At 41.8% G+C, this 27,531-nt stretch overlaps 1 protein-coding gene across 1 annotated transcript in view; it reads left to right on the top strand.

Moving 5' to 3' along the window:
- Window positions 1-27,531, top strand: part of LOC139762752 (UDP-GalNAc:beta-1,3-N-acetylgalactosaminyltransferase 2-like) — a 217,968-nt gene that overhangs the window by 103,014 nt on the left and 87,423 nt on the right. The window contains exon 3 of the mRNA XM_071687861.1: window positions 13,997-14,180. Within this exon, the coding sequence (XP_071543962.1) occupies window positions 13,997-14,180 (184 nt within the window). The remainder of the gene's footprint in view (window positions 1-13,996; window positions 14,181-27,531) is intronic.

The raw sequence follows: 27,531 nt of genomic DNA, 5'->3' as shown, positions 1-27,531 counted from the left end.
TTCTTACATTCTATCACATACTCCCACAACTCCTGTTTCAGGAGTAGTGCTACTCCTTCCCTTGCTCTTGTCCTCTCACCAACCCCTGACTTTACTCCCAAAACATTCTCTACCCACTCTTCCCCTTTACCCTTGAGCTTCGTTTCACCCAGAGCCAAAACATCCAGGTTCCTTTCCTCAAACATACTACCTATCTCTCCTTTTTTCTCATCTTGGTTACATCCACACACATTTAGACACCCCAATCTGAGACTTGGAGGAGGATGAGCACTCCATTCATGACTCCTTCTTTTTCCCCTTTTAGAAAGTTAAAATACAAGGAGAGGAGTGTTTCTAGCCCTCCCGCTCCCGTCCCCTTTAGTCGCCTTCTATCCCCTTATCCCCAGGGATAATGTATAGGTATGCATATGTGCATGTGTGGGCGTTTATGTATATACATCTGTATGTTTGTGGGATAGGCCATTCTTTCGTCTGTTTCCTTGTGCTACCTTGCTAACATGGGAAACAGCAATTATGATAAAAGTATAATAAAAAAGTAAAATGAGTATAATAAAAAAGAAAATATATATATTTTTATTTTACTTATTCGCTGTATCCCGCCCACCCACATACTCATGTACATACATAAATGCCCACACACGCACATACATTTATATTGCAACGTATACATAGATATGCATACACAAACATACATATACATATGTACACACTCATACTTGCTGCCCCCATCCATTCCCGTCGCCACCCCGCCACACATTAAAATGCGCTCCCCTCCACCCATGCGTACACATTAGGTACCACTAGGAAAAGACAACAAAGGCCACATTCATTCACACTCAGTCTCTAGCTGTCATGTGTAATGCACCAAAACCACAGCTTCCTTTCCGCATCCAGGCCCCAAAAAATTTTCCATGGTTTAGCTCAGATGCTTCACATGCCCTGATTCAATCCATTAACAGCACATTGACCCCAGCATATCACATCATTCTAGTTCACTCTATTTCTTGCACACCTTTCACTCCATCCATTCACCTCCAATTTGGTCTCCCACTTCTCCTCTTCTCCTCATACCCTCCACCTCTGACACATATATCTTCTTTGTCAATCTTTCCTCACTCATTCTCTCCATGTGGCCAAGCCATTTCAGTACATCCTCTTCTGCTCTCTCAACCACATTCTTTATATTACCGCACCCTTTTATTACTTACTCGATCAAACCACCTCACACCACATATTGTCCTCAAACATTTCATTTCCAACACATCCACCCTCCGCAAAATCCTATCTATAGCCCACACCTCATAACCATATAACATTGTTGGAACCACTATTCCTTCAAACTTACCCATTTTTGCTCTCTGAGAGAACATTCTTGCCTCCACACATTCTTCAATGCTCCCAGCACGTTCGCCCCCTCCCCCACCCTATGACTCTCTATGATTCCATGGTTCCATTCACTGCTTAATCCACTTCACTTCCTCCAGTTTTTCTCCATTCGAACTTGCCCTGATAACCTTGCTCTTATTCACATTTACTCTCATCTTTCTTCTTTCATACAGTTTACCACACTCAGTCACCAACTTCTGCAGTTTGTCACACGAATCAGCCACCAGTGTTGTATCGTCAGCACACAACAAATAGCTCACTTCCCAAGCCTTCTCATCCACAACTGACTGCATACTTGTCCCTCTCTCCAAAACTCTTGCATTCACCTCCCTAACAACCCCATCCATAAACAAATTAAACAACCATGGAGGCATCACGCACCCCTGCCGCAAACCGACATTCACTGGGAACCAATCACTTTCCTCTCTTCACACACTGTACCAAACTCAGTCACCAACTTCTGCAATTTCTCACCTGAATCAGCCACTAGTGCTGTATCATCAGCAAGCAACAAATAGCTCACTTCCCAAACCCTTTCATCCACAACAGACTGCATACTTGTCCCTCTCTCCAAAATTCTTGTATTCACTTCGCTAACAACCCCATCCATAAACAAATTAAACAACAATGGAGACCACGCACCCCTGCTGCAAACCAGCATTCACTGGGAACCGATCACTCTCCTCTCTTCCTATTCATGCACATGCCGTACATCCTCGATAAAACTTTTAACTGCTTCTACCAACTTGCCTTCCACACCATATACTCTTAATGCCATCCACAGAGCAGCTCTATTAATGCTATCATATGCCTTCTCCAGATTCATAAATACTACATACAAATCCATTTCTTTTTCTAAGTATTTCTCACATACATTCTTCAAAGGAAACACCTGATCCACACATCCTCTACCACTTCTGAAACCACACTGCTCTTCCCCAGTCTGATGCTTTGTACATGCCTTCATCCTCTCAATCAATACCCTCCCATATAATTTTCCAGGAATACTCAACAAACTTATACCTCTGTAATTTGAACACTCACCTTTATCCCCTTTGCATTTGTACACTGGCACTATGCATGCATTCTGCTAATCATGAGGCATTTCACCATGAACCATACATGCATTAACTATCTTACCAACCAGTCAACAACACAGTCACCACCTTTTTTAATAAACTCCACTGCAATACCATCCAGCCCTGCCACCTTGCCAGCTTTCATCTTCTGCAAAGCTTTCACTGCCTCTTTTCTGTTTACCAAACCATTCTCCCTTACCCTTTCACTTCACTCACAACCTCGACCAAAACACCCTATATCTGCCATTCTATCATCAGCCACATTCAACAAACTTTCAAAATTTTCACTTCACCACTCCTTGGTATTACCTCCCCATTAACCCCCTTCATCAATGTTCCCATTTGTTCTCTTGTCTTACGCTCTTTATTCACCTCCTTGCAAAACATCTTTTTATTCCCTTTTACATTTAATGATACTCTCTCACCCCAGCTCTCATTTGGGAAAGTCTTGGGAGTAAAGTCAGGGTTTGGTAAAAGGACAAGAGCAAAGGAAGGAGGACGAATATTCCTGAAGCAGAAGTTGTGGGAGTGTGTGCTAGAGTGTAAGAAAGTAAATTCTAGATTGATATGGGTAAAACTGAAAGTGGATGGAGAGAGATGGGTGATTATTGGTGTCTATGCCCCTTTTCATGAGAAGAAAGATCATGAGAGGCAAGTGTTTTGGGAACAGTTCAGTGAGTGTATTAGAAGCTTTGATGCAGTAGACTGGGTTATAGCAATGGGTGATTTAAATGCAAGGTTAGTAATATGGCAGTTGAGGGCATAATTGTCGTACTTGGGATGTTCAGTGTTGTGAATGGAAATGGTGAAGAGCTTGTGGATTTGTGTGCTGAAAAAAGACTGGTGATTGGGGATACCTGGTTTAAAAGAGAGATTTACATAAGTATACGTATATATATGGAAAGGTAGCTGTGGTTTCGGTGCATTATACATGACAGCTAGAGACTGAGTGTGAACAAATGTGGCCTTTGTTGTCCTTTCCTAGCGCTACCTCGCACACATGCGTGGTGAGAAGGTTTTCATTTTCATGCCCAACGCATCCACATACACATGTATATACATACACGTCCGCACACAGCATATATACATATCTATACATCTCAACATATACATATATATATATATATATATATATATATATATATATATATATATATATATATATATATATATATATATACACACACACACAGACATATATATATATATATATATATATATATATATATATATATATATATATATATATATATATATATATATATATATACACATGTACATAATTCATACTGTCTGCCCTTATTCATTCCCGTCGCCACCCCGCCACACATAAAATAACAACCCCCTCCCCCACATATGTGCGAAGTAGCGCTAGAAAAAGACAACAAAGGCCACATTCATTCACATTCAGTCTCTAGCTGTCATCTATAATGCACTGAAACCACAGCTCCCTTTCCACAAACAGGCCCCACAGAACTTTTCATGGTTTACCCCAGATGCTTCACATGCCCTGGTTCAATCCATTGACAGCACGTTGACCCCGGTATACCACATTGTTCCAGTTCAATCTATTCCTTGCATGCCTTTCGCCCTCCTGCATGTTCAGGTCCCGATCACTCAAAAACTTTTTCACTCCATCTCTCCACCTCCAATTTGGTCTCCCACTTCTCCTCGCTCCCTCCACCTCTGACACATATATCCTCTTTGTCAATCTTTCCTCACTCATTCTCTCCATGTGACCAAACACCCTCTTCTGCTATCTCAACCACACTCTTTTTATTACCATACATCTCTCTTACCCTTTCATTACTTACTTGATCATACCACCTCACACCACATGTTGTCCTCAAATATATCATTTCCAGCACACCCACCCTCCTCCACACAACTCTATTTATAGCCCATGCCTCGCAACCATATATCATTGTTGGAACCACTTTTCCTTCAAACATACCCATTTTTGCTTTCCAAGATAATGTTCTCAACTTCCACACATTCTTCAATGCTCCCAGAACTTTTGCCCCTTCACCCACCCTATGATTCACTTCTGCTTCCGTGGTTCCACCCGCTGCCAAATCCACTCCCAGATATCTAAAACACCTCACTTCCTCCAGTTTTTCTCCATTCAAACTTACCTCCCAGTTGACTTGTCCCTTAACCCTACTGTACCTAATAACCTTGCTCTTATTCACATTTACTCTCAGCTTTCTTCTTCCACACCCTTACCAAACTCAGTCACCAGCTTCTGCAGTTTCTCACACAAATCAGCCACCAGTGCTGTATCATCAGCGAACAACAACTGACTCTCTTCCCAAGCTCTCTCATCCACAACAGACTGCATACTTGCCCCCTTTCCAAAACTCTTGCATTCACCTCCCTAACAATCCCTTCAGTAAACAAATTAAACAACCATGGAAACATCACGCACCCCTGCTGCAAACCAACATTCACTGAGAACCAGTCACTTTCCTCTCTTCCTACACGTACACATGCCTTACATCCTCGATGAAAACTTTTCACTGCTTTTAACAACTTGCCCCTCACACCATATATTCTTAATACCTTTCACAGAGCATCTCTATCATCCCTACCATATGCCTTCTCCAGATCCACAAATGCTACATACAAATCCATTTGCCTTTCTAAGTATTTCTCACATACATTCTTCAAAGCAAACACCTGATCCACACATCCTCTACCACTTCTGAAACCACACTGCTCTTCCCCAATCTGATGCTCTGTACATGCCTTCACTCTCTCAATCAATTTTTTTTTTTTTTTGCTTTGTCGCTGTCTCCCGCGTTTGAAAGGTAGCACAAGGAAACAGACAAAAGAAATGGCCCAACCCACCCCCATACACATGTATATACATACGTCCACACACGCAAATAACATACCTACACAGCTTTCCATGGTTTACCCCAGACGCTTCACATGCCCTGATTCAATCCACTGACAGCACGTCAACCCCGGTATACCACATCGATCCAATTCAGTCTATTCCTTGCCCTCCTTTCACCCTCCTGCATGTTCAGGCCCCGATCACACAAAATCTTTTTCACTCCATCTTTCCACCTCCAATTTGGTCTCCCACTTCTCCTCGTTCCCTCCACCTCCGACACATATATCCTCTTGGTCAATCTTTCCTCACTCATTCTCTGCATGTGCCCAAACCACTTCAAAACACCCTCTTCTGCTCTCTCAACCACGCTCTTTTTATTTCCACACATCTCTCTTACCCTTACGTTACTTACTCGATCAAACCACCTCACACCACACATTGTCCTCAAACATCTCATTTCCAGCCCATCCATCCTCCTGCGCACAACTCTATCCATAGCCACGCCTCGCAACCATACAACATTGTTGGAACCACTATTCCTTCAAACGTACCCATTTTTGCTTTCCGAGATAATGCTCTCGACTTCCACACATTCTTCAAGGCTCCCAGAATTTTCGCCCCCTCCCCCATCCTATGATCCACTTCCGCTTCCATGGTTCCATCCACTGCCAGATCCACTCCCAGATATCTAAAACACTTTACTTCCTCCAGTTTTTCTCCATTCAAACTTACCTCCCAATTGACTTGACCCTCAACCCTACTGTACCTAATAACCTTGCTCTTATTCACATTTACTCTTAACTTTCTTCTCTCACACACTTTACCAAACTCAGTCACCAGCTTCTGCAGTTTCTCACATGAATCAGCCACCAGCGCTGTATCATCAGCGAACAACAACTGACTCACTTCCCAAGCTCTCTCATCCCCAACAGACTTCATACTTGCCCCTCTTTCCAAAACTCTTGCATTCACCTCCCTAACAACCCCATCCATAAACAAATTAAACAACCATGGAGACATCACACACCGCTGCCACAAACCTACATTCACTGAGAACCAATCACTTTCCTCTCTTCCTACACGTACACATGCCTTACATCCTCGATAAAAACTTTTCACTGCTTCTAACAACTTGCCTCCCACACCATATATTCTTAATACCTTCCACAGAGCATCTCTGTCAACTCTATCATATGCCTTCTCCAGATCCATAAATGCTACATACAAATCCATTTGCTTTTCTAAGTATTTCTCACATACATTCTTCAAAGCAAACACCTGATCCACACATCCTCTGCCACTTCTGAAACCACACTGCTCTTCCCCAATCTGATGCTCTGTACATGCCTTCACCCTCTCAATCAATACCCTCCCATATAATTTACCAGGAATACTCAACAAACTTATACCTCTGAAATTTGAGCACTCACTCTTATCCCCTTTGCCTTTGTACAATGGCACTATGCACGCATTCTGCCAATCCTGAGGCACCTCACCATGAGTCATACATACATTAAATAACCTTACCAACCAGTCAATAATACAGGCACCCCCTTTTTTAATAAATTCCACTGCAATACCATCCAAACCTGCTGCCTTGCCGTCTTTCATCTTCTGCAAAGCTTTTACTACCTCCTCTCTGTTTACCAAATCATTTTCCCTAACCCTCTCACTTTGCACACCACCTCAACCAAAACACCCTATATCTGCCACTCTATCATCAAACACATTCAACAAACCTTCAAAATACTCACTCCATCTCCTCCTCACATCACCACTACTTGTTATCACCTCCCCATTTGCACCCTTCACTGAAGTTCCCATTTGCTCCCTTGTCTTACGCACTTTATTTACCTCCTTCCAGAACATCTTTTTATTCTCCCTAAAATTTAATGATACTCTCTCACCCCAACTCTCATTTGCCCTCTTTTTCACCTCTTGCACCTTTCTCTTGACCTCCTGTCTCTTTCTTTTATACATCTCCCACTCAATTGCATTTTTTCCCTGCAAAAATCGTCCAAATGCCTCTCTCTTCTCTTTCACTAATAATCTTACTTCTTCATCCCACCACTCACTACCCTTTCTAATCAACCCACCTCCCACTCTTCTCATGCCACAAGCATCTTTTGCGCAATCCATCACTGATTCCCTAAATACATCCCATTCCTCCCCCACTCCCCTTACTTCCATTGTTCTCACCTTTTTCCATTCTGTACTCAGTCTCTCCTGGTACTTCCTCACACAAGTCTCCTTCCCAAGCTCACTTACTCTCACCACCCTCTTCACCCCAACATTCACTCTTCTTTTCTGAAAACCCATACAAATCTTCACCTTATCCTCCACAAGATAATGATCAGACACCCCTCCAGTTGCACTTCTCAGCACATTAACATCCAAAAGTCTCTCTTTCGCGTGCCTGTCAATTAACACGTAATCCAATAATGCTCTCTGGCCATCTCTCCTACTTACATACGTATACTTATGTATATCTCGCTTTTTAAACCAGGTATTCCCAATCACCAGTCCTTTTTCAGCACATAAATCTACAAGCTCTTCACCATTTCCATTTACAATACCCTCCCATATAATTTCCCAGGAATACTCAGCAAACTTATACCTCTGTAATTTGAGCACTCACTTTTATCCCCTTTGCCTTTGTACAATGGCAGTATGCACTCATTCTGCCAATCCTTCGGCACCTCACCATGAGTCATTCATACATTAAATAATCTTACCAACCAGTCAACAATACAACCACCCCCTTTTTGATAGATTCCACTGCAATACCATCCAAACCCGCTGCCTTGCCGTCTTTCATCTTCCACAAAGCTTTTACTACCTCCTCTCTGAGGTAGTAAAAGCTTTGTGGAGATTGAGAGGGTGAAGGCATGTACAGAGCATCAGATTGCGGAAGAGCATTGTGGTTTCAGAAGTGGTAGAGGATATGTGGATCAAGTGTTTGCTTTGAAGAATGTATATGAGAAATACTTACAAAAACAAATGGATTTGTATATAGTATCTATGGATCTAGAGAAGGCATATGATAGAGTTGATAGAGATGCTTTGTGGACGCTTTTAAGAATATATGGTTTGGTAGGTAAGTTGCTAGAAGCAGTGAAAAGTTTTTACCTAGGATGTAAGGCATGTGTATGAGTAGGAAGAGAGGAGAGTGATTGGTTCCCAGTAGATGACATTCTGCGGCAGGGGTGTGTGATGTCTCCATGATTGTTTAATTTGTTTATGAATGGGGTGGTTAGGGAAGTAAATGCAAGTCTTGGAGAGAGTGGCATGTATGCAGTCTGTTGTGGATGAGAGAGCCTGGGAAGTGAGTCATTTGTTGTTCACCGATGGTACTGCTCTCGTGCTAATTCATGTGAGAAACTACAGAGGTTGGTGACTGAGTTTGGTAAAGTGTGTGAAAGGAGAAAGTTGAGAGTAAATAAAAGTAAGTGCAAGGTTATTAGGTTTAGTAGGGTTGAGGCACAAGTTGATTGGGATGTAAGTTTGAATGGAGAAAATTTGGAGGAAGTGGAGTGTTTTAGATATCTGAAAGTGGACTTAGCAGCGGATGGAACCATGGAATCGGAAGTGAGTCAAAGGGTTGGTTAGAGGGCAAAGGTTCTGGGAGTGATGAAGAATGTGTACAAGGAGAGAACGTCATCTCAGAGAGCAACGATGGGAATTTTTGAAGGAATAGTTGTACCAAGACTGTTTTATGGTTGCAAGGCATGGGCTATAGATAGCGTTGTACAGAGAAGGGGGGAAGGGTTGGAAATGAAATGTTTGAGGACAGTATGTGGTGTGAGGTGGTTTGATCAAGCAAGTAATGAAAAGGTAAGAGAAATGTGTGGTAATAAAAAGAGTGTGGTTGAGAGAGCAGGAGGGTGTGTTGAAATGGTTTGGACACATGGAGAGAATGAGTGAGGAAAGATTGACAAAGAGGATGTATGTGTCAGAGGTGAAGCGGGAGACCAAATTGGAGGTGGAAAGATGGAGTGAAAAAGATTTTGAGCAATTGGGCCTGAACATACAGGAAGGTGAGAGGCATGCAAGGAACAGAGTGAATGGGAACGATGTGGCATTCTGGGATCGACATGCTGTCAATGGATTGAACCAGGGCATGTGAAGGCTGTGGAGTAAACCATGGAAAGGTCTGTGGGGCCTGGATGTGGAAAGGGAGCTGTGGTTTCGGTACATTACACATGGCAGCTAGAGACTGAGTGTGAACGAACGTGGCCTTTTTTTTGTCTTTTCCAGGCGCTACCTCGCTGGATGGGGTGGGATGCTATTTCATGTGTGGCGGGGTGGCAACGTGAATGGATGTAGGCAGCAAGTACAAATATGTACATGTGTATATATGTATATATCTGTGTATTTATATGTAAGGATACGTTGAAATATATAAAAAAAAAAAAAAAAAAAAAAAAAAAAAAAAAAAAATATATATATATATATATATATATATATATATATATATATTTTTTTTTATTATACTTTGTCACTGTCTCCCGCGTTTGCGAGGTAGCGCAAGGAAACAGACGAAAGAAATGGCCCAACCCCCCCCCCCATACACATGTATATACATACGTCCACACACGCAAATATACATACCTACACAGCTTTCCATGGTTTACCCCAGACGCTTCACATGCCCTGCTTCAATCCACTGACAGCACGTCAACCCCAGTATACCACATCGCTCCAATTCACTCTATTCCTTGCCCTCCTTTCACCCTCCTGCATGTTCAGGCCCCGATCACACAAAATCTTTTTCACTCCATCTTTCCACCTCCAATTTGGTCTCCCTCTTCTCCTTGTTCCCTCCACCTCCGACACATATATCCTCTTGGTCAATCTTTCCTCACTCATCCTCTCCATGTGCCCAAACCACTTCAAAACACCCTCTTCTGCTCTCTCAACTACGCTCTTTTTATTTCCACACATCTCTCTTACCCTTACGTTACTCACTCGATCAAACCACCTCACACCACACATTGTCCTCAAACATCTCATTTCCAGCACATATATATATATATATATATATATATATATATATATATATATATATATATAGGGGCAAGTATGAAGTCTGTTGGGGATGAGAGAGCTTGGGAAGTGAGTCAGTTGTTGTTCGCTGATGATACAGCGCTGGTGGCTGATTCATGTGAGAAACTGCAGAAGCTGGTGACTGAGTTTGGTAAAGTGTGTGGAAGAAGAAAGTTAAGAGTAAATGTGAATAAGAGCAAGGTTATTAGGTACAGTAGGGTTGAGGGTCAAGTCAATTGGGAGGTGAGTTTGAATGGAGAAAAACTGGAGGAAGTGAAGTGTTTTAGATATCTGGGAGTGGATCTGGCAGCGGATGGAACCATGGAAGCGGAAGTGGATCATAGGGTGGGGGAGGGGGCGAAAATTCTGGGGGCCTTGAAGAATGTGTGGAAGTCGAGAACATTATCTCGGAAAGCAAAAATGGGTATGTTTGAAGGAATAGTGGTTCCAACAATGTTGTATGGTTGTGAGGCGTGGGCTATGGATAGAGTTGTGCGCAGGAGGATGGATGTGCTGGAAATGAGATGTTTGAGGACAATGTGTGGTGTGAGGTGGTTTGATCGAGTGAGTAACGTAAGGGTAAGAGAGATGTGTGGAAATAAAAAGAGCGTGGTTGAGAGAGCAGAAGAGGGTGTTTTGAAGTGGTTTGGGCACATGGAGAGAATGAGTGAGGAAAGATTGACCAAGAGGATATATGTGTCGGAGGTGGAGGGAACGAGGAGAAGAGGGAGACCAAATTGGAGGTGGAAAGATGGAGTGAAAAAGATTTTGTGTGATCGGGGCCTGAACATGCAGGAGGGTGAAAGGAGGGCAAGGAATAGAGTGAATTGGAGCGATGTGGTATACCGGGTTTGACGTGTTGTCAGTGGATTGAATCAAGGCATGTGAAGCGTCTGGGGTAAACCATGGAAAGCTGTGTAGGTATGTATATTTGCGTGTGTGGACGTATGTATATACATGTGTATGGGGGGGGTTGGGCCATTTCTTTCGTCTGTTTCCTTGCGCTACCTCGCAAACGCGGGAGACAGCGACAAAGTATAATAAAAAATAAATTTTTTTTTTTTTTTTTTTTTTTTTTTTATACTTTGCCGCTGTCTCCCGCGTTTGCGAGGTAGCGCAAGGAAACAGACGAAAGAAATGGCCCAACCCCCCCCCATACACATGTACATACACACGTCCACACACGCAAATATACATACCCACACAGCCCTCCACGGCCCACCCCGGACGCTCCACATGCCCTGATTCAATCCACTGACAGCACGTCAACCCCTGTATACCACATCGCTCCAATTCACTCTATTCCTTGCCCTCCTTTCACCCTCCTGCATGTTCAGGCCCCGATCACACAAAATCCTTTTCACTCCATCTTTCCACCTCCAATTTGGTCTCCCTCTTCTCCTCGTTCCCTTCACCTCCGACACATATATCCTCTTGGTCAATCTTTCCTCACTCATTCTCTCCATGTGCCCAAACCATTTCAAAACACCCTCTTCTGCTCTCTCAACCACGCTCTTTTTATTTCCACACATCTCTCTTACCCTTACGTTACTTACTCGATCAAACCACCTCACACCACACATTGTCCTCAAACATCTCATTTCCAGCACATCCATCCTCCTGCGCACAACTCTATCCATAGCCCACGCCTCGCAACCATACAACATTGTTGGAACTACTATTCCTTCAAACATACCCATTTTTGCTTTCCGGGATAATGTTCTCGACTTCCACACATTTTTCAAGGCTCCCAAAATTTTCGCCCCCTCCCCCACCCTATGATCCACTTCCGCTTCCATGGTTCCATCCGCTGACAGATCCACTCCCAGATATCTAAAACACTTCACTTCCTCCAGTTTTTCTCCATTCAAACTCACCTCCCAATTGACTTGACCCTCAACCCTACTGTACCTAATAACCTTGCTCTTATTCACATTTACTCTTAACTTTCTTCTTCCACACACTTTACCAAACTCAGTCACCAGCTTCTGCAGTTTCTCAAAATAAAATAATAAATAAAAATAAATAAATATATATATATATATATATATATATATATATATATATATATATATATATATATATATATATATATATATATGTGAGTGTCTGGACGTTTATTTATAAATATGTGTATGTGGGTAGGTTAGGCCATTCCTTGTCTGTTTCCTTGTGCTACTGCACTAACGTGGGAGATATCGATGAAGTATGATGATGATGATAATAATGATAATAATAATGATAATAATAATAATGATAATGATAATGATAATGATAATAATAGTAATAATAATGATAATAATGATGATAATTTATTATTTATATTTATTTTGCTTTGTCACTGTCTCCCACACTAGCGAGGTAGTGCAAGGAAACAGACGAAAGAATGGCTCAACCCCCTACATACACATGTATATACATACACGTCCACACACGCAAATATACATACCTATACATCTCAATGTATACATATATATACACACACAGACATATACATATATACACATGTACATAATTCATACTGTCTGCCTTTATAATAATAGTAATAATAATAATAATCCCCTGGGGATAGGAAAGAAAGAATACTTCCCACGTATTCCCTGTGTGTTGTAGAAGGCAGCTGAAAGGGGAGGGAGCGGGGGGCTGGAAATCCTCCCCTCTCGTTTTTTTTTAATTTTCCAAAAGAAGGAACAGAGAAAGGGGCCAGGTGAAGATATTCCCTCAGAGGCCCAGTCCTCTGTTCTTAATGCTACCTCACTAATGCAGGAAATGGCGAATAGTATGAAAGAAAAAGAAAGAATGATAATGATAATAACAATAATAATGTTGATGAAAAATTAGTTTTCTGGCGCGACTTCACTGACAGTAAACGGTGATCAATTATGATGGATAGATAATGAATAAGATTTTTTGATGAGCATTTACAAACATGCAACTTGGAGCTGCTTAGTGTTTTTAGATTTGGTGCCTTAATTTTTTATGGGACTATTAATAGTCTGTTCATCATTATGAAGATTATTTATCATAATTCACAAATATAATCATATAATGATAATACATGCTGTTTTGATAAGTGATCATGGGTTGACTATTATAGGCTGCTTACCATCCCTGTAAATAGGTCTGTTTAATTGTTTTTTGTGTCCTCTACAATTTGTTCGTTGTTATGTTTGTAAGGAGTAAAAACTGTTACACCTCTAGAAGTTTAATACATCCCCAGGTCATTGCCCATAAATGTTTTATTTTCAACTTTTTCCCTCTCTCTTATCAAAATTTTTTAAAGACATTAATGCCAGTTATGGGAACTTTATTGTTTCTAATTGATGAAAGAGTAGTGAAAACGAACCATTTATCATTTTCATATTTTACTGGAGACTTTACACTCCATAAGTCATGCCGCTAATTGGTTTATGAAAAGTAGAAATGGAAGTGAGCCAAACTCTTAGTCATGGAAGAGCACTGTGAACATGTATATTAGTGAAAAATGACAAGTTTGTGTAATTCTAGAAAATGTGTAGGTCAGATTTTTTCCTTGGGATTGTGAATGTTTTTTTTGGAATGATACTAAAAATGAATCAGATGTTAAATGTTAATGTCCTATAGATATGAAATTTCTGAATAAGTAACAATTTCCTTGACACAGATAGAAATGCATTGATGATTCATAAGGAGAAACAACCATCCAGGACTAAAAATTGGAAGAATCATCTTGAAAACATACACATGAAGATTGCAGAAGAGGAAAAGGAAAATCATGATTTGCTTATTCTACCACTCCTAGATATCTACTCGCATTTACCAGAGAAAATCTTGGCCTTTTTGAACTGGTAAGTTTGCACTTTTTCCACTTGTAAGGACAGTTCAAATCTTAGTGTTTAAGTTTTGTATGTGATTGTGTATTCTTTTTTTCATGTTTGCTTTTCTCACCTTAGCAAGATAGCATAAGGAACAGAATCTTTAAGAAAAAAGTCTTCTACTGCTTTTGTTCTTTAAGGAAGTGGTAATACAGAGTGAAGGATTTCTAGCCCTTTCAGCCTCTCTTGCCCATCTTACTTGTCTTGTACAGCACTCATAAGACGCATTGGTAGTATTCTTTTTCCTCTGTCTTTGGGATAATATGTAGTTTGATTTTTATAGAACAAGATGGCATTTCATTATCTCTTTTTTGGTACCCTTAATACAATTAAAGCAATGATTTTTGCTTTTTTTTTTTTCAATAACACTTGAATTTCATTATGTTTCCATGCATATCACAAATCTGAATTGTGCAAGGTCCTTTATTTATACTTCATTTAGTTATGTACATTAGGGTGACCTATGATGAGCATCCTCCAATCACATCTCCTACACCTTTGTATGAACTTCCCTCTGCACACTTACATATACATTCTTGCACTCAGTCAGGCGTTACCAGACTCCATCTGTTTGTGGTTACACTGTGAGCTGAATGTCACCTTTGGCAAGGCTGTATCATTGTCGTTTGAAGAAAGGGAAGTAGTACAACCTTGAAGCTGCAATACCTCCTTCAGAAAAAGTCAGGAGTTGGTCAGAGGACAAGAGCTAAGGAAAGAGTAGCAATACTCCTGAAGCAGGAGTTGTGAAGTATGTGATAGAGTGTAAGAAAGTAAATTCTGAATTGTTGTGGGTAAAACTAAAAGTGGATGGTGAGAGGTGGGTGATTATTGGTGCTTATGCACCTGGTCATAAGAAGAAAGATCATGAGAGGCAAGTGTTTTGGGAGCAGTTGAGTATTAGCAGTTTTGATGCATGAGACCGAGTAATAGTGATGGGTGATTTAAATGCGAAGGTGAGTAATGTGGCAGTTGAGGGTATAGTTGATGTACATGGGATGTTCAGTGCTGTAAATGGAAATGGTGAAGAGCTTGTGGATTTGTGTGCTGAAAAAAGACTAGTGATTGGGAATACCTGGTTTAAAAAGAGAGATATACATCAGTATACGTATGTGAGTAGGAGAGATGGTCAAAGGGCATTATTGGACTATGTGATGATTGATAGGCATGTAAAAGACAGATTTTTGGATGTTAATGTGTTGAGAGGGGCAGCTGGAGGGATGTCTGATCACTGTCTTGTGGAGCCGAAGGTGACGATGTAGATGTTTTCAGAAAAAAAGAGAGAATGTTGGAAAGAGTGGTGAGAGTAAGTGAGCTTGGAAAGGAGACTTGTGTGAGACAGTACCATGAGAGATTCAGTTTAGAATAGCAAAAGGTGAGAGCAAATGATATGAGGGGAGTGGGTCAGGAATGGGATGTATTTAGGAAAGCAGTGATGGCTTGTGCAAAAGATGCATGTTGTATGAGAAAGATGGGAGATGGGTAGGTTAGAAAGGGTAGTGAGTGGTGGGATGAAGAAGTAAGATTGTTAGTGAAAGAGAAGAGAGAGATGTATAAAAGAAAGTGGCAAGAGGTCAAGATAAAGGTGCAAAAATTGAAAAAGAAGGCAAAGGATAGTTCAGGTGAGAGAGAATCATTCAATTATAGGGAGAATAAAAAGATGTTTTGGAAGGAGGCACTTAGCATGAGTAAGACAAGAGAATAATTGGGAACATAGGTGAAGGGAGCAAGTGGGGAAGCAATAACAGATGGTGATGGTGTAAAGGAGATGGAGTGAGTATTTTGAAGGTTTGTTGAATTTGTTTGATGATAGAGTGGGAGATATAGGGTGTTTTGGTCAGGGTGGGGTATGAAGTGAGAGAGTCAGGGAGAATGATTTGGTGAAGAGAGAAGATGTAGTGAAAGCTTCGCGGAAGATGAAATCTGGCAAGGCGGTGGGTTTGGATGGTATTGCAGTGGAATGTAATAAAAAAAGTGGGTGACTGTGTTGTTGATTGGTTGGCAAGGATATTCATTGTTTGTATGCACCATGGTGAAGTGTCTGAGGATTGGCAGAATGCATGCATAGTGCCAATGCACAAAGGTAAGTGTTCCAACTGCAGTGGCATAAGTTTGTTGAGTGTTCCTGAGAAATCATATGGGAGGGTATTGATTGAGAGGGTAAAGACATGTACAGAACATCAGATTGGGGAAGAGCAGTGTGGTTTTAGAAGGGGTAGAGGGTGTGTGGATCAGGTGTTTGAAGAATGTATGTGAAAAATACTTAGAAAAACAAGTGAATTTGTATTTAGCATATATAGATCGTTGAAGAATGCTTTGAAGAAGAGAGGTGTAGAGGGTGTGTGGATCAGGTGTTTGAAGAATGTATGTGAGAAATACTTAGAAAAGCAAATGGATTTGTATGTAGCATTTATGGATCTGGAGAAGGCATATGATAGAGTTGATAGAGATGCTCTGTGGAAGGTATTAAGAAGATATGGCATGGGAGGCAAGTTGTTAGAAGCAGTGAAAAGTTTTTATCGAGGATGTAAGGCATGTGTACGTGTAGGAAGAGAGGAAAGTGATTGGTTCTCAGTGAATGTAGGTTTGCGGAAGGGGTGTGTGATGTCTCCATGGTTGTTTAATTTGTTTATGGATGGGGTTGTTAGGGAGGTGAATGCAAGAGTTTTGGAAAGAGGGGCAAGTATGCAATCTGTTGTAGATCAGAGAGCGTGGGAAGTGAGTCAGTTGTTGTACGCTGATGATACAGCGCTGGTGGCTGATTCATGTGAGAAACTGCAGAAGCTGGTGACTGAGTTTGGTAAAGTGTGTGAGAGAAGAAAGTTGAGAGTAAATGTGAATAAGAGCAAGGTTATTAGGTACAGTAGGGTTGAGGGTCAAGTCAATTGGGAAGTAAGTTTGAATAGAGAAAAACTGGAGGAAGTGAAGTGTTTTAGATATCTGGGAGTGGATTTGACAGCGGATGGAACCATGGAAGTGGAAGTGAATCATAGGGTGGGGGAGGGGGCGAAAATTCTGGGAGCATTGAAGAATGTGTGGAAGTCGAGAACATTATCTCGGAAAGCAAAAATGGGTATGTTTGAAGGAATAGTGGTTCCAACAATGTTGTATGGTTGCGAGGTGTGGGACTATGGATAGAGTTGTGCGCAGGAGGGTGGATGTGCTGGAAATGAGATGTTTGAGGACAATATGTGGTGTGAGGTGGTTTGATCGAGTAAGTAATGTAAGGGTAAGAGAGATGTGTGGTAATAAAAAGAGTGTGGTTGAGAGAGCAGAAGAGGGTGTTTTGAAATGGTTCAGTTGCATGGAGAGAATGAGTGAGGAAAGATTGACCAAGAGGATATATGGGTCAGAGGTGGAGGGAACGAGGAGAAGTGGGAGACCAAATTGGAGGTGGAAAGATGGAGTGATAAAGATTTTGAGTGATCGGTGCCTGAACATGCAGGAGGGTGAAAGGCGTGCAAGGAATAGAGTGAATTGGAACAATGTGGTATACCGGTGCCGACGTGCTGTCAATGAATTGAACCAGGGCATGTGAAGCGTCTGGGGTAAACCATGGAAAGTTCTGTGGGGCCTGGATATGGAAAGGGAGCTGTGGTTTCGGTGCATTATTACATGACAACTAGAGACTGAGTGTGAATGAATGGGGCCTTTGTTGTCTTTTCCTAGCACTACCTCGCACACATGAGGGGGAGGGGGTTGTTATTACATGTGTGGCGGGGTGGCAATGGGAATGAATAAAGGTAGACTATGAATTATGTATACGTGTATGTATATATATGTCTGTGTGTATATACACGTATATGTTGAGATGTATAGGTATGTATATTTGCGTGTGTGGATGTGTATGTATATACATGTGTATGTGGGTGGGTTGGGCCATTCTTTCAACTGTTTCCTTGTGCTACCTCACTAACGCGGGAGACAGTGACAAAGCAAATAGATCTGGAGAAGGCGTATGATTGGGTTGATAAAGATGCTTTGTGGAAGGTTTTTAAGAGTATATGGTATGGGAGGTAAGTTGGTAGAAGCAGTGAAAGGTTTTTACCAAGGATTTAAGGCATGTGTACAAGTAGGAAGAGAAGAGAGTGATTGGTTCCCAGTGAATGTCGGTCTGCGGCAGGGGTGTGTGATGTCCCCATGGATGTTTAGTTTGTTTATGGATGGGGTGGTTAGGGAGGTAAATGCAAGAGTCTTGGAGAGAGGGGCAAGTATGCAGTTTGTTGTGGATGGGAGGGCCTGAGAAGTGAGTCAGTTGTTGTTCGCTGATGATACAGCTGTAGTAGCTGATATGTTTTGAAAAAGGTGTGAAAGGAGAAAGTTGAGAGTAAATGTGAATAAGAGCAAGGATATTAGGTTCAGTAGGGTTGAGGAACAAGTTACTTGGGATGTAAGATTGAATGGAGAAAAGAGGAAGTGAAGTGTTTTAGATATCTAGGAGTGGACTTAGCAGTGGATGGAACTATGGAAGTGGAGGTGAGTCACAGGGTAGGGGAGGGGGCGAAGGTTCTGGAAGCAGTGAAGAATGTGTGGAAGGAGACAATGTTATCTCAGAGAGGAAGAATGGGTATGTTTGAAGGAATAGTAATTCCAACAATGTTATATGCAAGGCATGAGCTATAGATAGGGTTGTGCAGAGGAGGGTGGATGTATTAGAAATGAAATGTTTGAGGACAATATGTGGTGTGAGGTGGTTTGATCAAGTAAGTAATGTAAGGGTAAGGGAGATATGTGGAAATAAAAGGAATATGGTTGAGAGAGCAGATGAAGGTGTATTTAAATGGTTTGGGCACATGGAGAGAATGAGTGAAGAAAGATCGACATAGAGGATACATTTGTTAGAGGTGGAGGGAACAAGGAGAAGTGGGAGACCAAATTGGAGGTGGAGGGATGGATTGAAAAAGATTTTGAGTGATTGGGGCCTGAACATACAGGAGGGTGAGAGGCGTGCAAGGAATAGAGTGAATTGGAAAGATTTGTATACCGGGGTCGACATGCTGTCATTGGACTGAACTAGGGCATGTGAAGTGTCTGGAGTGAACTATGGAAAGGTCTGTGGGGCCTGGATGTGGATATAGAGCTGTGGATTCAATGCATTACACATGACAGCTAGAGACTGAGTGTGAACGAATGGGGCTTTTTTTTTTTATCTGTGTTCCTGATGCTACTTCGCTGAAGCAGGGGATAGCGATGCTGTTTTCCTGTGGGGTGGGGTAGCGACTGGAATAGATGAAGGCAAGCAAGTATGAATATGTACATGTGTATGTATGTAATGTCTGCTTTTGTGTATGTATATGTTGATATGTATATGTGCATATGTATGCATCTATGTACATATATGTGTATATGAGTGGATGAGCTATTCTTCTTGTTTCCTGGCACTACCTCACTGATACAGGAAACAGCAATTATGTATAGTAATTTGAATTATAATAAAGAATAAAATAATGATTATGGTAATAATAATAATGATAATGATAATATTTATCTACTATACATAATTGCTGTTTCCCACGTCAGTGAGGTAGCACCAGGATACAGAGGAAGAATGGCCCATCCACTCATATACACATATATGTACGTAAACACCCACATATGCACATATACATACATACATATACCTATCCAACATAAACATACATATACATGCACATGCACAGACATTCAGTACATACACATGCACATATTCATACTTGCTTGCTTTCATCCATTTCTGTCACTGCCCCACCCCACAGGGAAACAGCATCGCTATCCTCTGCTTCAGCGAGGTAGTGTCAGGAACACAGACAAAAAAAGCCCCATTTGTTCACTCTCAGTCTCTAGCTGTCATGTGTAATGCACCGAAACCACAGCTCTCTATCCACATCTAGGACCACAGACCTTTCCATGTTTTACCTCTGACACTTCAAATGCCCTGGTTCAGTCCACTGACAGCACATCAACCCAGGTATATCACATCATTCTAATATATTCTATTCCTTGCACGCCTCTTACCCTCCTGTATGTTCAGGTCCCGATCACTCAAATCTTTTTCACTCCATCCTTTCACCGCCAATTTGGTCTCTGGCCTCTCCTTGTTCCCTCCACCTATGACACATATATCTTTTTTGTCAATCTTTCCTCACTCATTCTATCCATATGTTCAAGCCAATCACCATGCCCTCTTCTGCTCTCATAACCATACTCTTTTTATTTCCACACATCTCTCTTACCCTTACATTACTTAAGCAATCAAATCACCTCACACCACATATTGTCCTCAAACATTTCACTTCCCACAGATCCACCCTCCTCCGTACAACCGTTTCTATAGCCCATGCCTTGCAACCATATAACATTGTTGGATCTACTATTCCTTCAAACATACCCATTTTTGCTCTCCAGGATAACATTCTCTCCTTCCACACATTCTTCATCGTTCCCAGAACCTTTGCCCCCTCCCCACCCTGTGACTCACTTCCACTTCCATGATTCCATCTGCTGCTAAGTCTACTCCCAGATATCTAAAACACCTCACTTCCTCCAGTTTTTCTCCATTCAAAGTGACATCCCAATCAACTTGTGCCTCAACCCCACTGAACCTAATAACCTTGCTCTTATTCACATTTACTCTCAACTTTCTCCTTCCACGCACTTTTCCAAACTCAGTCGCTAATCTCTGTAGTTTCTTGCATGTATCAGCCACTAGAGCTGTATCATTGGCAAACAACAACAGACTCCCTACCCAGGCCTCCTCATCAATAGACTGCATAGTTGCCCCTATCTACAAAACTATTGCATTAACCTCCCTAAACACCCCCATCCATAAACAAATTAAACAACCATGGGGACATCACACATCCCTGCCACAGGCTGACATTCACTGGAAACCAATCACTCTCTTCTCTTCCTACATCATTGATAAAAAGTTTTACTGCCTTTAGCAACTTACCTCCCACACCATATACTCTTAAAAGCTTCCACAAAGCATCTCTATGAACCCTATCAAATGCCTTCTCATACACATATATCCACACACGGATACATACATACCTATACATTTCAACATATACATATATATACATACACAGACATATACATTTATACACATGTACATAATTCATACTTGCTGACTTTATTCATTCCTGTCGCCACCCCACCACACATGAAATGACAACTCCCCTCCCCCACACACATGTGAGGTAGCACTAGAAGACAACAAAGGCCACATTTGTTCACACTCCGTCTCTGGCTGTCATGTATAATGCACTGAAACCACAGCTCCCTTTCCACATCCAGGCCCCACACAACTTTCCATGGTTTACCCCAGATGCTTCACGTGCCCTGGTTCAATCCATTGACAGCACGTCGAACCTGGTATACCAAATCGTTCCGATTCACTCTATTCCTTGCACACCTTTCACCCTCCTGCATGTTCAGGCCCCTATCACTCAAAATCTTTTTCACTCCATCTTTCCACCTCCAATTTGGTCTCCCACTTCTGCTCATTCCCTCCACCTCTGACACATATATCCTCTTTGTCAGTCTTTCCTCACTCATTCTCTCCATGTGACCAAACCATTTCAATGCACTCTCTTCTGCTCTCTCAACCACATTCTTTTTATTACCACACATCTCTCTTACCCTTTCATTACTTACTCGATCAAACCACCTCACACCACATATTGTCCTCAAACATCTCATTTCCAGCACATCCACCCTCCTGCACACAACTCTATATATAGCACACGCCTCGCAACCATATAACATTGATGGAACCACTTTTCCTTCAAACATACCCATTTTTTCTTTCTGAGATAATATTCTTGCCTTCCACACATTCTTCAATGCTCCCAAAACTTTTACCCCCCTCCCCCACCCTATGATCACTTCGGCTTCCATGGTTCCATCCGCTGCCAAATCCACTCCCAGATATCTAAAACACTTCACTTCCTCCAGTTTTTCTCCATTCAAACTTACCTCCTAGTTGACTAGTCCCTCAACCCTACTGTACCTAATAACCTTGCTCTTATTCACATTTACTCTCAGCTTTTTTCTCTCACACACTTTACCAAACTCAGTCACCAGCTTCTGCAGTTTCTCACACGAATCAGCCACCAGCGCTGTATCATCAGCAAACAACAACTGACTCACTTCCCAAGCTCTCTCATCCACAACAGACTGCATACTTGCCCCTCTTTCCAAAACTCTTGCATTCACCTCCCTAATAACCCCATCCATAAACAAATTAAACAACCATGGAGACATCACACACCCCTGCCACAAACCTACATTCACTGAGAACCAATCACTTTCCTCTCTTCCTACACGTACATATCCCTTACATCCTTGATAAAAACTTTTCACTGCTTCTAACAACTTGCCTCTCACACCATATATTCTTAATACCTTCCACAGAGCATCTCTATCAACTCTATCATATGCCTTCTCCAGATCCATAAATGCTACATACAAATCCATTTGCTTTTCTAAGTATTTCTCACATACATTCTTCAAAGCAAACATCTGATCGACACATCCTCTACCACTTCTGAAACCACACTGCTCTTCCCCAATCTGATGCTCTGTACATGCCTTCACCCTCTCAATCAATACCCTCCCATATGATTTACCAGGAATACTCGACAAACTTATACCTCTGTAATTTGAGCACTCACTCTTATCCCCTTTGCCTTTGTACAATGGCACTATGCAAGCATTCCGCCAATCCTCAAGCACCTCACCATGAATCATACATACATTAAATAACCTTAACAACCAGTAAACAATACAGTCACCCCCTTTTTAAATAAATTCCACTGCAATACCGTCCAAACCTGCTGCCTTGCCGGCTTTCATCTTCCGTAAAGCTTTTACTAGCTCTTCTCTGTTTACCAAATCATTTTCTCTAACGCTCTATCTTTGCACACCACCTCAACCAAAACAGCCTATATCTGCCACTCTATCATCAAACACATTCAACAAACCTTCAAAATACTCACTCCATCTCCTTCTCACATCTCCACTCCTTGTTATCACCTCCCCATTTGCCCCCTTCACTGAAGTTCCCATTTGTTTCCTTGTCTTACGCAATGTATAGGGTATAGGGTAGAAAGAATACTTCCCACGCATTCCTCACGTATCGTAGAAGGCGACTAAAGGGGACAGGAACGGGGGGCCAGAAACCCTTCCCTCCTTGTATTTTAACTTTCTAAAAGGGGAAACAGAAGAAGGAGTCCCGCAGGGAGTGCTCATCCTCCTCGAAGGCACAGATTGGGGTGTCTAAATGTGTGTGGATGTAACCAAGATGAGACAAAAGGAGAGATAGGTAGTATGTTTGAGGAAAGGAACCTGGATGTTTTGGCTCTGAGTGAAACGAAGCTCAAAGGGAAAGGGGAAGAGTAGTTTGGGAATGTCTTGGGAGTAAAGTCAGAGGTTAGTTAGAGGACAAGAGCAAGGGAAGGAGTAGCACTACTCCTGAAACAGGAGGTGTGGGGGTATGTGATAGAGTGTAAGAAAGTAAATTCTAGATTGATATGGGTAAAACTGAAAGTTGATGGAGAGAGATGCGTGATTATTGGTGCATATGCACCTGGGCATGAAAAGAAAGATCATGAGAGGCAAGTGTTTTGGGAACAGCTGAATGAGTGTGTTAGTGGTTTTGATGCACAAGACCGGGTCATAGTTATGGGTGATTTGAATGCAAAGGTGAGTAATGTGGCAGTTGAGGAATAATTGGTATGCATGGGGTGTTCAGTGTTGTAAATGGAAATGGTGAAGAGCTTGTAAATTTATGTGCTAAAAAAGGACTGATGATTGGGAATACCTGGTTTAAAAAGAGAGTTATACATAAGCATACGTATGTAAGCAGGAGAGTAGGAGAGATGGCCTGACAGTGTTATTGGATTACGTGTTAATCGATAGGCGCGCAAAAGAGAGACTTTTGGATGTTAATGTGCTGAGAGGTGCAACTGGAGGGATGTCTGATCTTTATCTTGTGGAGGCAAAGGTGAAGGTTTGTAGGAGTTTTCAGAAAAGAAGAGAGAATGTTGGGGTGAAGAGAGTGGTGAGAGTAAGTGAGCTTGGGAAGGAGACTTGTATGAGGAAGTACCATGAGAGACTGAGTACAGAATGGAAAAAGGTGAGAACAAAGCAGGTAAGGGGAGTGGGGGAGGAATGGGATGTATTTAGGGAAGCAGTGATGGCTTGCGCAAAAGATGCTTGTGGCATGAGAAGCGTGGGAGGTGGGTTGATTAGAAAAGGTAATGAGTGGTGGGATGAAGAAGTAAGATTATTAGTGAAAGAGAAGAGAGAGGCATTTGGACGGTTTTTGCAGGGAAAAATGCAAATGAGTGGGAGATGTATAAAAGAAAGAGGCAGGAGGTCAAGAGAAAGGTGCAAGAGGTGAAAAAGAGGGCAAATGAGAGTTGGGGTGAGAGAGTATCATTAAATTTTAGGGAGAATAAAAAGATGTTTTGGAAGGAGGTAAATAAAGTGCGTAAGACAAGGGAACAAATGAGAACTTCAGTGAAGGGGGCTAATGGGGAGGTGATGACAAGTAGTGGTGATGTGAGAAGGAGATGGAGTGAGTATTTTGAAGGTTTGTTGAATGTGTTTGATGATAGAGTGGCAGATATAGGGTGTTTTGGTTGAGGTGGTGTGCAAAGTGAGAGTGTTAGGGAAAATAATTTCGTAAACAGGGAAGAGGTAGTAAAAGCTTTACGGAAGATGAAAGCCGGCAAGGCAGCAGGTTTGGATAGTATTGCAGTGGAATTTATTAAAAAAGGGGATGACTGTATTGTTCACTGGTTGTTAAGGTTATTTAATGTATGTATGATTCATGGTGAGGTGCCTGAGGATTGGCGGAATGCTTGCATAGTGCCATTGTACAAAGGCAAAGGGGATAAGAGTAAGTGCTCAAATTATAGAGGTATAAGTTTGTTGAGTATTTCTGGTAAATTATATGGGAGGGTATTGATTGAGAGGGTGAAGGCATGTACAGAGCATCAGATTGGGGAAGAGCAGTGTGGTTTCAGAAGTGGTGGAGGATGTGTGGATCAGGTGTTTGCTTTGAAGGATGTATGTGAGAAATACTTTGAAAAGCAAATAGATTTGTATGTAGCATTTATGGATCTGGAGAAGGCTTATGATAGAGTTGATAGAGACGTTCTGTGGAAGGTATTAAGAATATATGGTGTGGGAGGCAAGTTGTTAGAAGCAGTGAAAGTTTTTATCGAGGATGTAAGGCATGTGTACATATAGGAAGAGAGGAAAGTGATTGGTTCTCAGTTAATGTAGGTTTGCGGCAGGGGTGTGTGATGTCTCCATGGTTGTTTAATTTATTCATGGATGGGGTTGTTAAGGAGGTGAATGCAAGAGTTTTGGAAAGAGGGGTAAGTATGCATTCTGTTGTGGATGAGAGAGCTTGGGAAGTGAGTCAGTTGTTGTTCGCTGATGATACAGCGCTGATGGGTGATTCATGTGGGAAACTGCAGAAGCTGGTGACTGAGTTTGGTAAAGTGTGTGAAAGAAGAAAGTTAAGAGTGAATGTGATTAAGAGCAAGGTTATTAGGTACAGTCGGGTTGAGGGTCAAGTCAGTTGGGAGGTAAGTTTGAATGGAGGAAAACTAGAGGAAGTAAAGTGTTTTAGATATCTGGGAGTGGCTCTGACGGTGGATGGAACCACGGAAGCGGAAGTGAATCATAGGGTGGGGGAAGGGCCAAAAATTCTGGGAGCCTTGAAGAATGTTTGGAAGTCGAGAACATTATCTCGGAAAGCAAAAATGGGTATGTTTGAAGGAATAGTGGTTCCAACAATGTTGTATGGTTGCGAGGCGTGGGCTATGGATAAAGTTGTGCGCAGGAAGGTGGATGTGCTGGAAATGAGATGTTTGAGGACAATATATGGTGTGAGGTGGTTTGATCGAGTAAGTAATGTAAGGGTAAGAGAGAGGTGTGGAAATGAAAAGAGTGTAGTTGAGAGAGCAGAAGAGGGTGTTTTGAAATGGTTTAGTCACATGGAGAGAATGAATGAGGAAAGATTGAGCAAGAGGATATATGTGTCAGAGGTAGAGGGAACGAGGAGAAGTGGGAGACCAAATTGGTAGTGCAAAGATGGAGTGAAAAAGATTTTGAGTGATCGGGGACTTAATATGCAGAAGGGTGAAAGGCGTGTAAGGAATAGAGTGAATTGGAATGATGTGGTATACTGGGGTCGACGTGCTGTCAATGGATTGAACGAGGGCATGTGAAGTGTCTGGGGTAAACCATGGAAAGTTTTGTGGGGCCCGGATGTGGAAAGGGAGCTGTAGTTTCAGGCATTATTACATGACATCTAGAGGCTGAGTGTGAACAAATGGGGCCTTTCTTGTCTTTTCCTAGCACTACCTCGCACACATGAGGGGGGAGGGGGTTCATATTCCATGTGTGGCGAGGTGGCGATGGGAATAAATAAAGGCAGACAGTATGAATTATGTACATGTGTATTTATGTATATGTCTGTGTGTGTATATATATATATGTGTGTACATTGAGATGTATAGGTATGCATATTTTCGTAGTGGACGTGTATGTATATACATGTGTATGTGTGTGGGTTGGGCCATTCTTTCGTCTGTTTCCTTGCGCTACCTCGATAACGCGGGAGACGGCGACAAAGCAAAAAGAGCAAGGGAAGGAGTAACAGTACTCGTGAAACAGGAGTTGTGGGAGTATGTGATAGAGTGTAAGAAAGTAAATTTTAGATTAATATGGGTAAAACTGAAAGTTGATGGAGAGAGATGGGTGATTATTGGTGCATATGCAACTGGGCATGAGAAGAAAGATCATGAGAGGCAAGTGTTTTGGGAGCAGCTGAAAGAGTGTGTAAGTGGTTTTGATGCACAAGACCAGGTTATAGTGATGGGTGATTTGAATGCAAAGGTGAGTAATGTGGCAGTTCAAGGAATAATTGGCGATTGGGAATACCGGGTTTAAAAAGCAAGATATACATAAGTATACGTATGTAAGTAGGAGAGATAACCAGAGAGCGTTATTGGATTACGTGTTAATTGACAGGCGCACATAAGAGAGACTTTTGGATGTTAATGTGCTGAGAGGTGCAACTGGAGGGATGTCTGATCATTATCTTGTGGAGTCGAAGGTGAAGATTTGTATGGGTTTTCAGAAAAGAAGAGAGAATGTTGGGGTGAAGAGGTGGTGAGAATAAGTGAGCTTGGGAAGGAGATTTGTGTGAGAAGTATCAGGAGAGACTGAGTACAGAATGGAAAAAGGTGAGAACAAAGGAGGTAATGGGATGGGGAGGAATGGATGTATTTAGGAAGCAGTGATGGCTTGCGCAAAGAGCTTG

This window comes from Panulirus ornatus, chromosome 3 (assembly GCF_036320965.1).
Source record: "Panulirus ornatus isolate Po-2019 chromosome 3, ASM3632096v1, whole genome shotgun sequence".
NCBI classification, from domain to species: Eukaryota; Metazoa; Arthropoda; class Malacostraca; order Decapoda; family Palinuridae; genus Panulirus; species Panulirus ornatus.
This window is presented reverse-complemented; position numbering and strand designations above follow the sequence as displayed.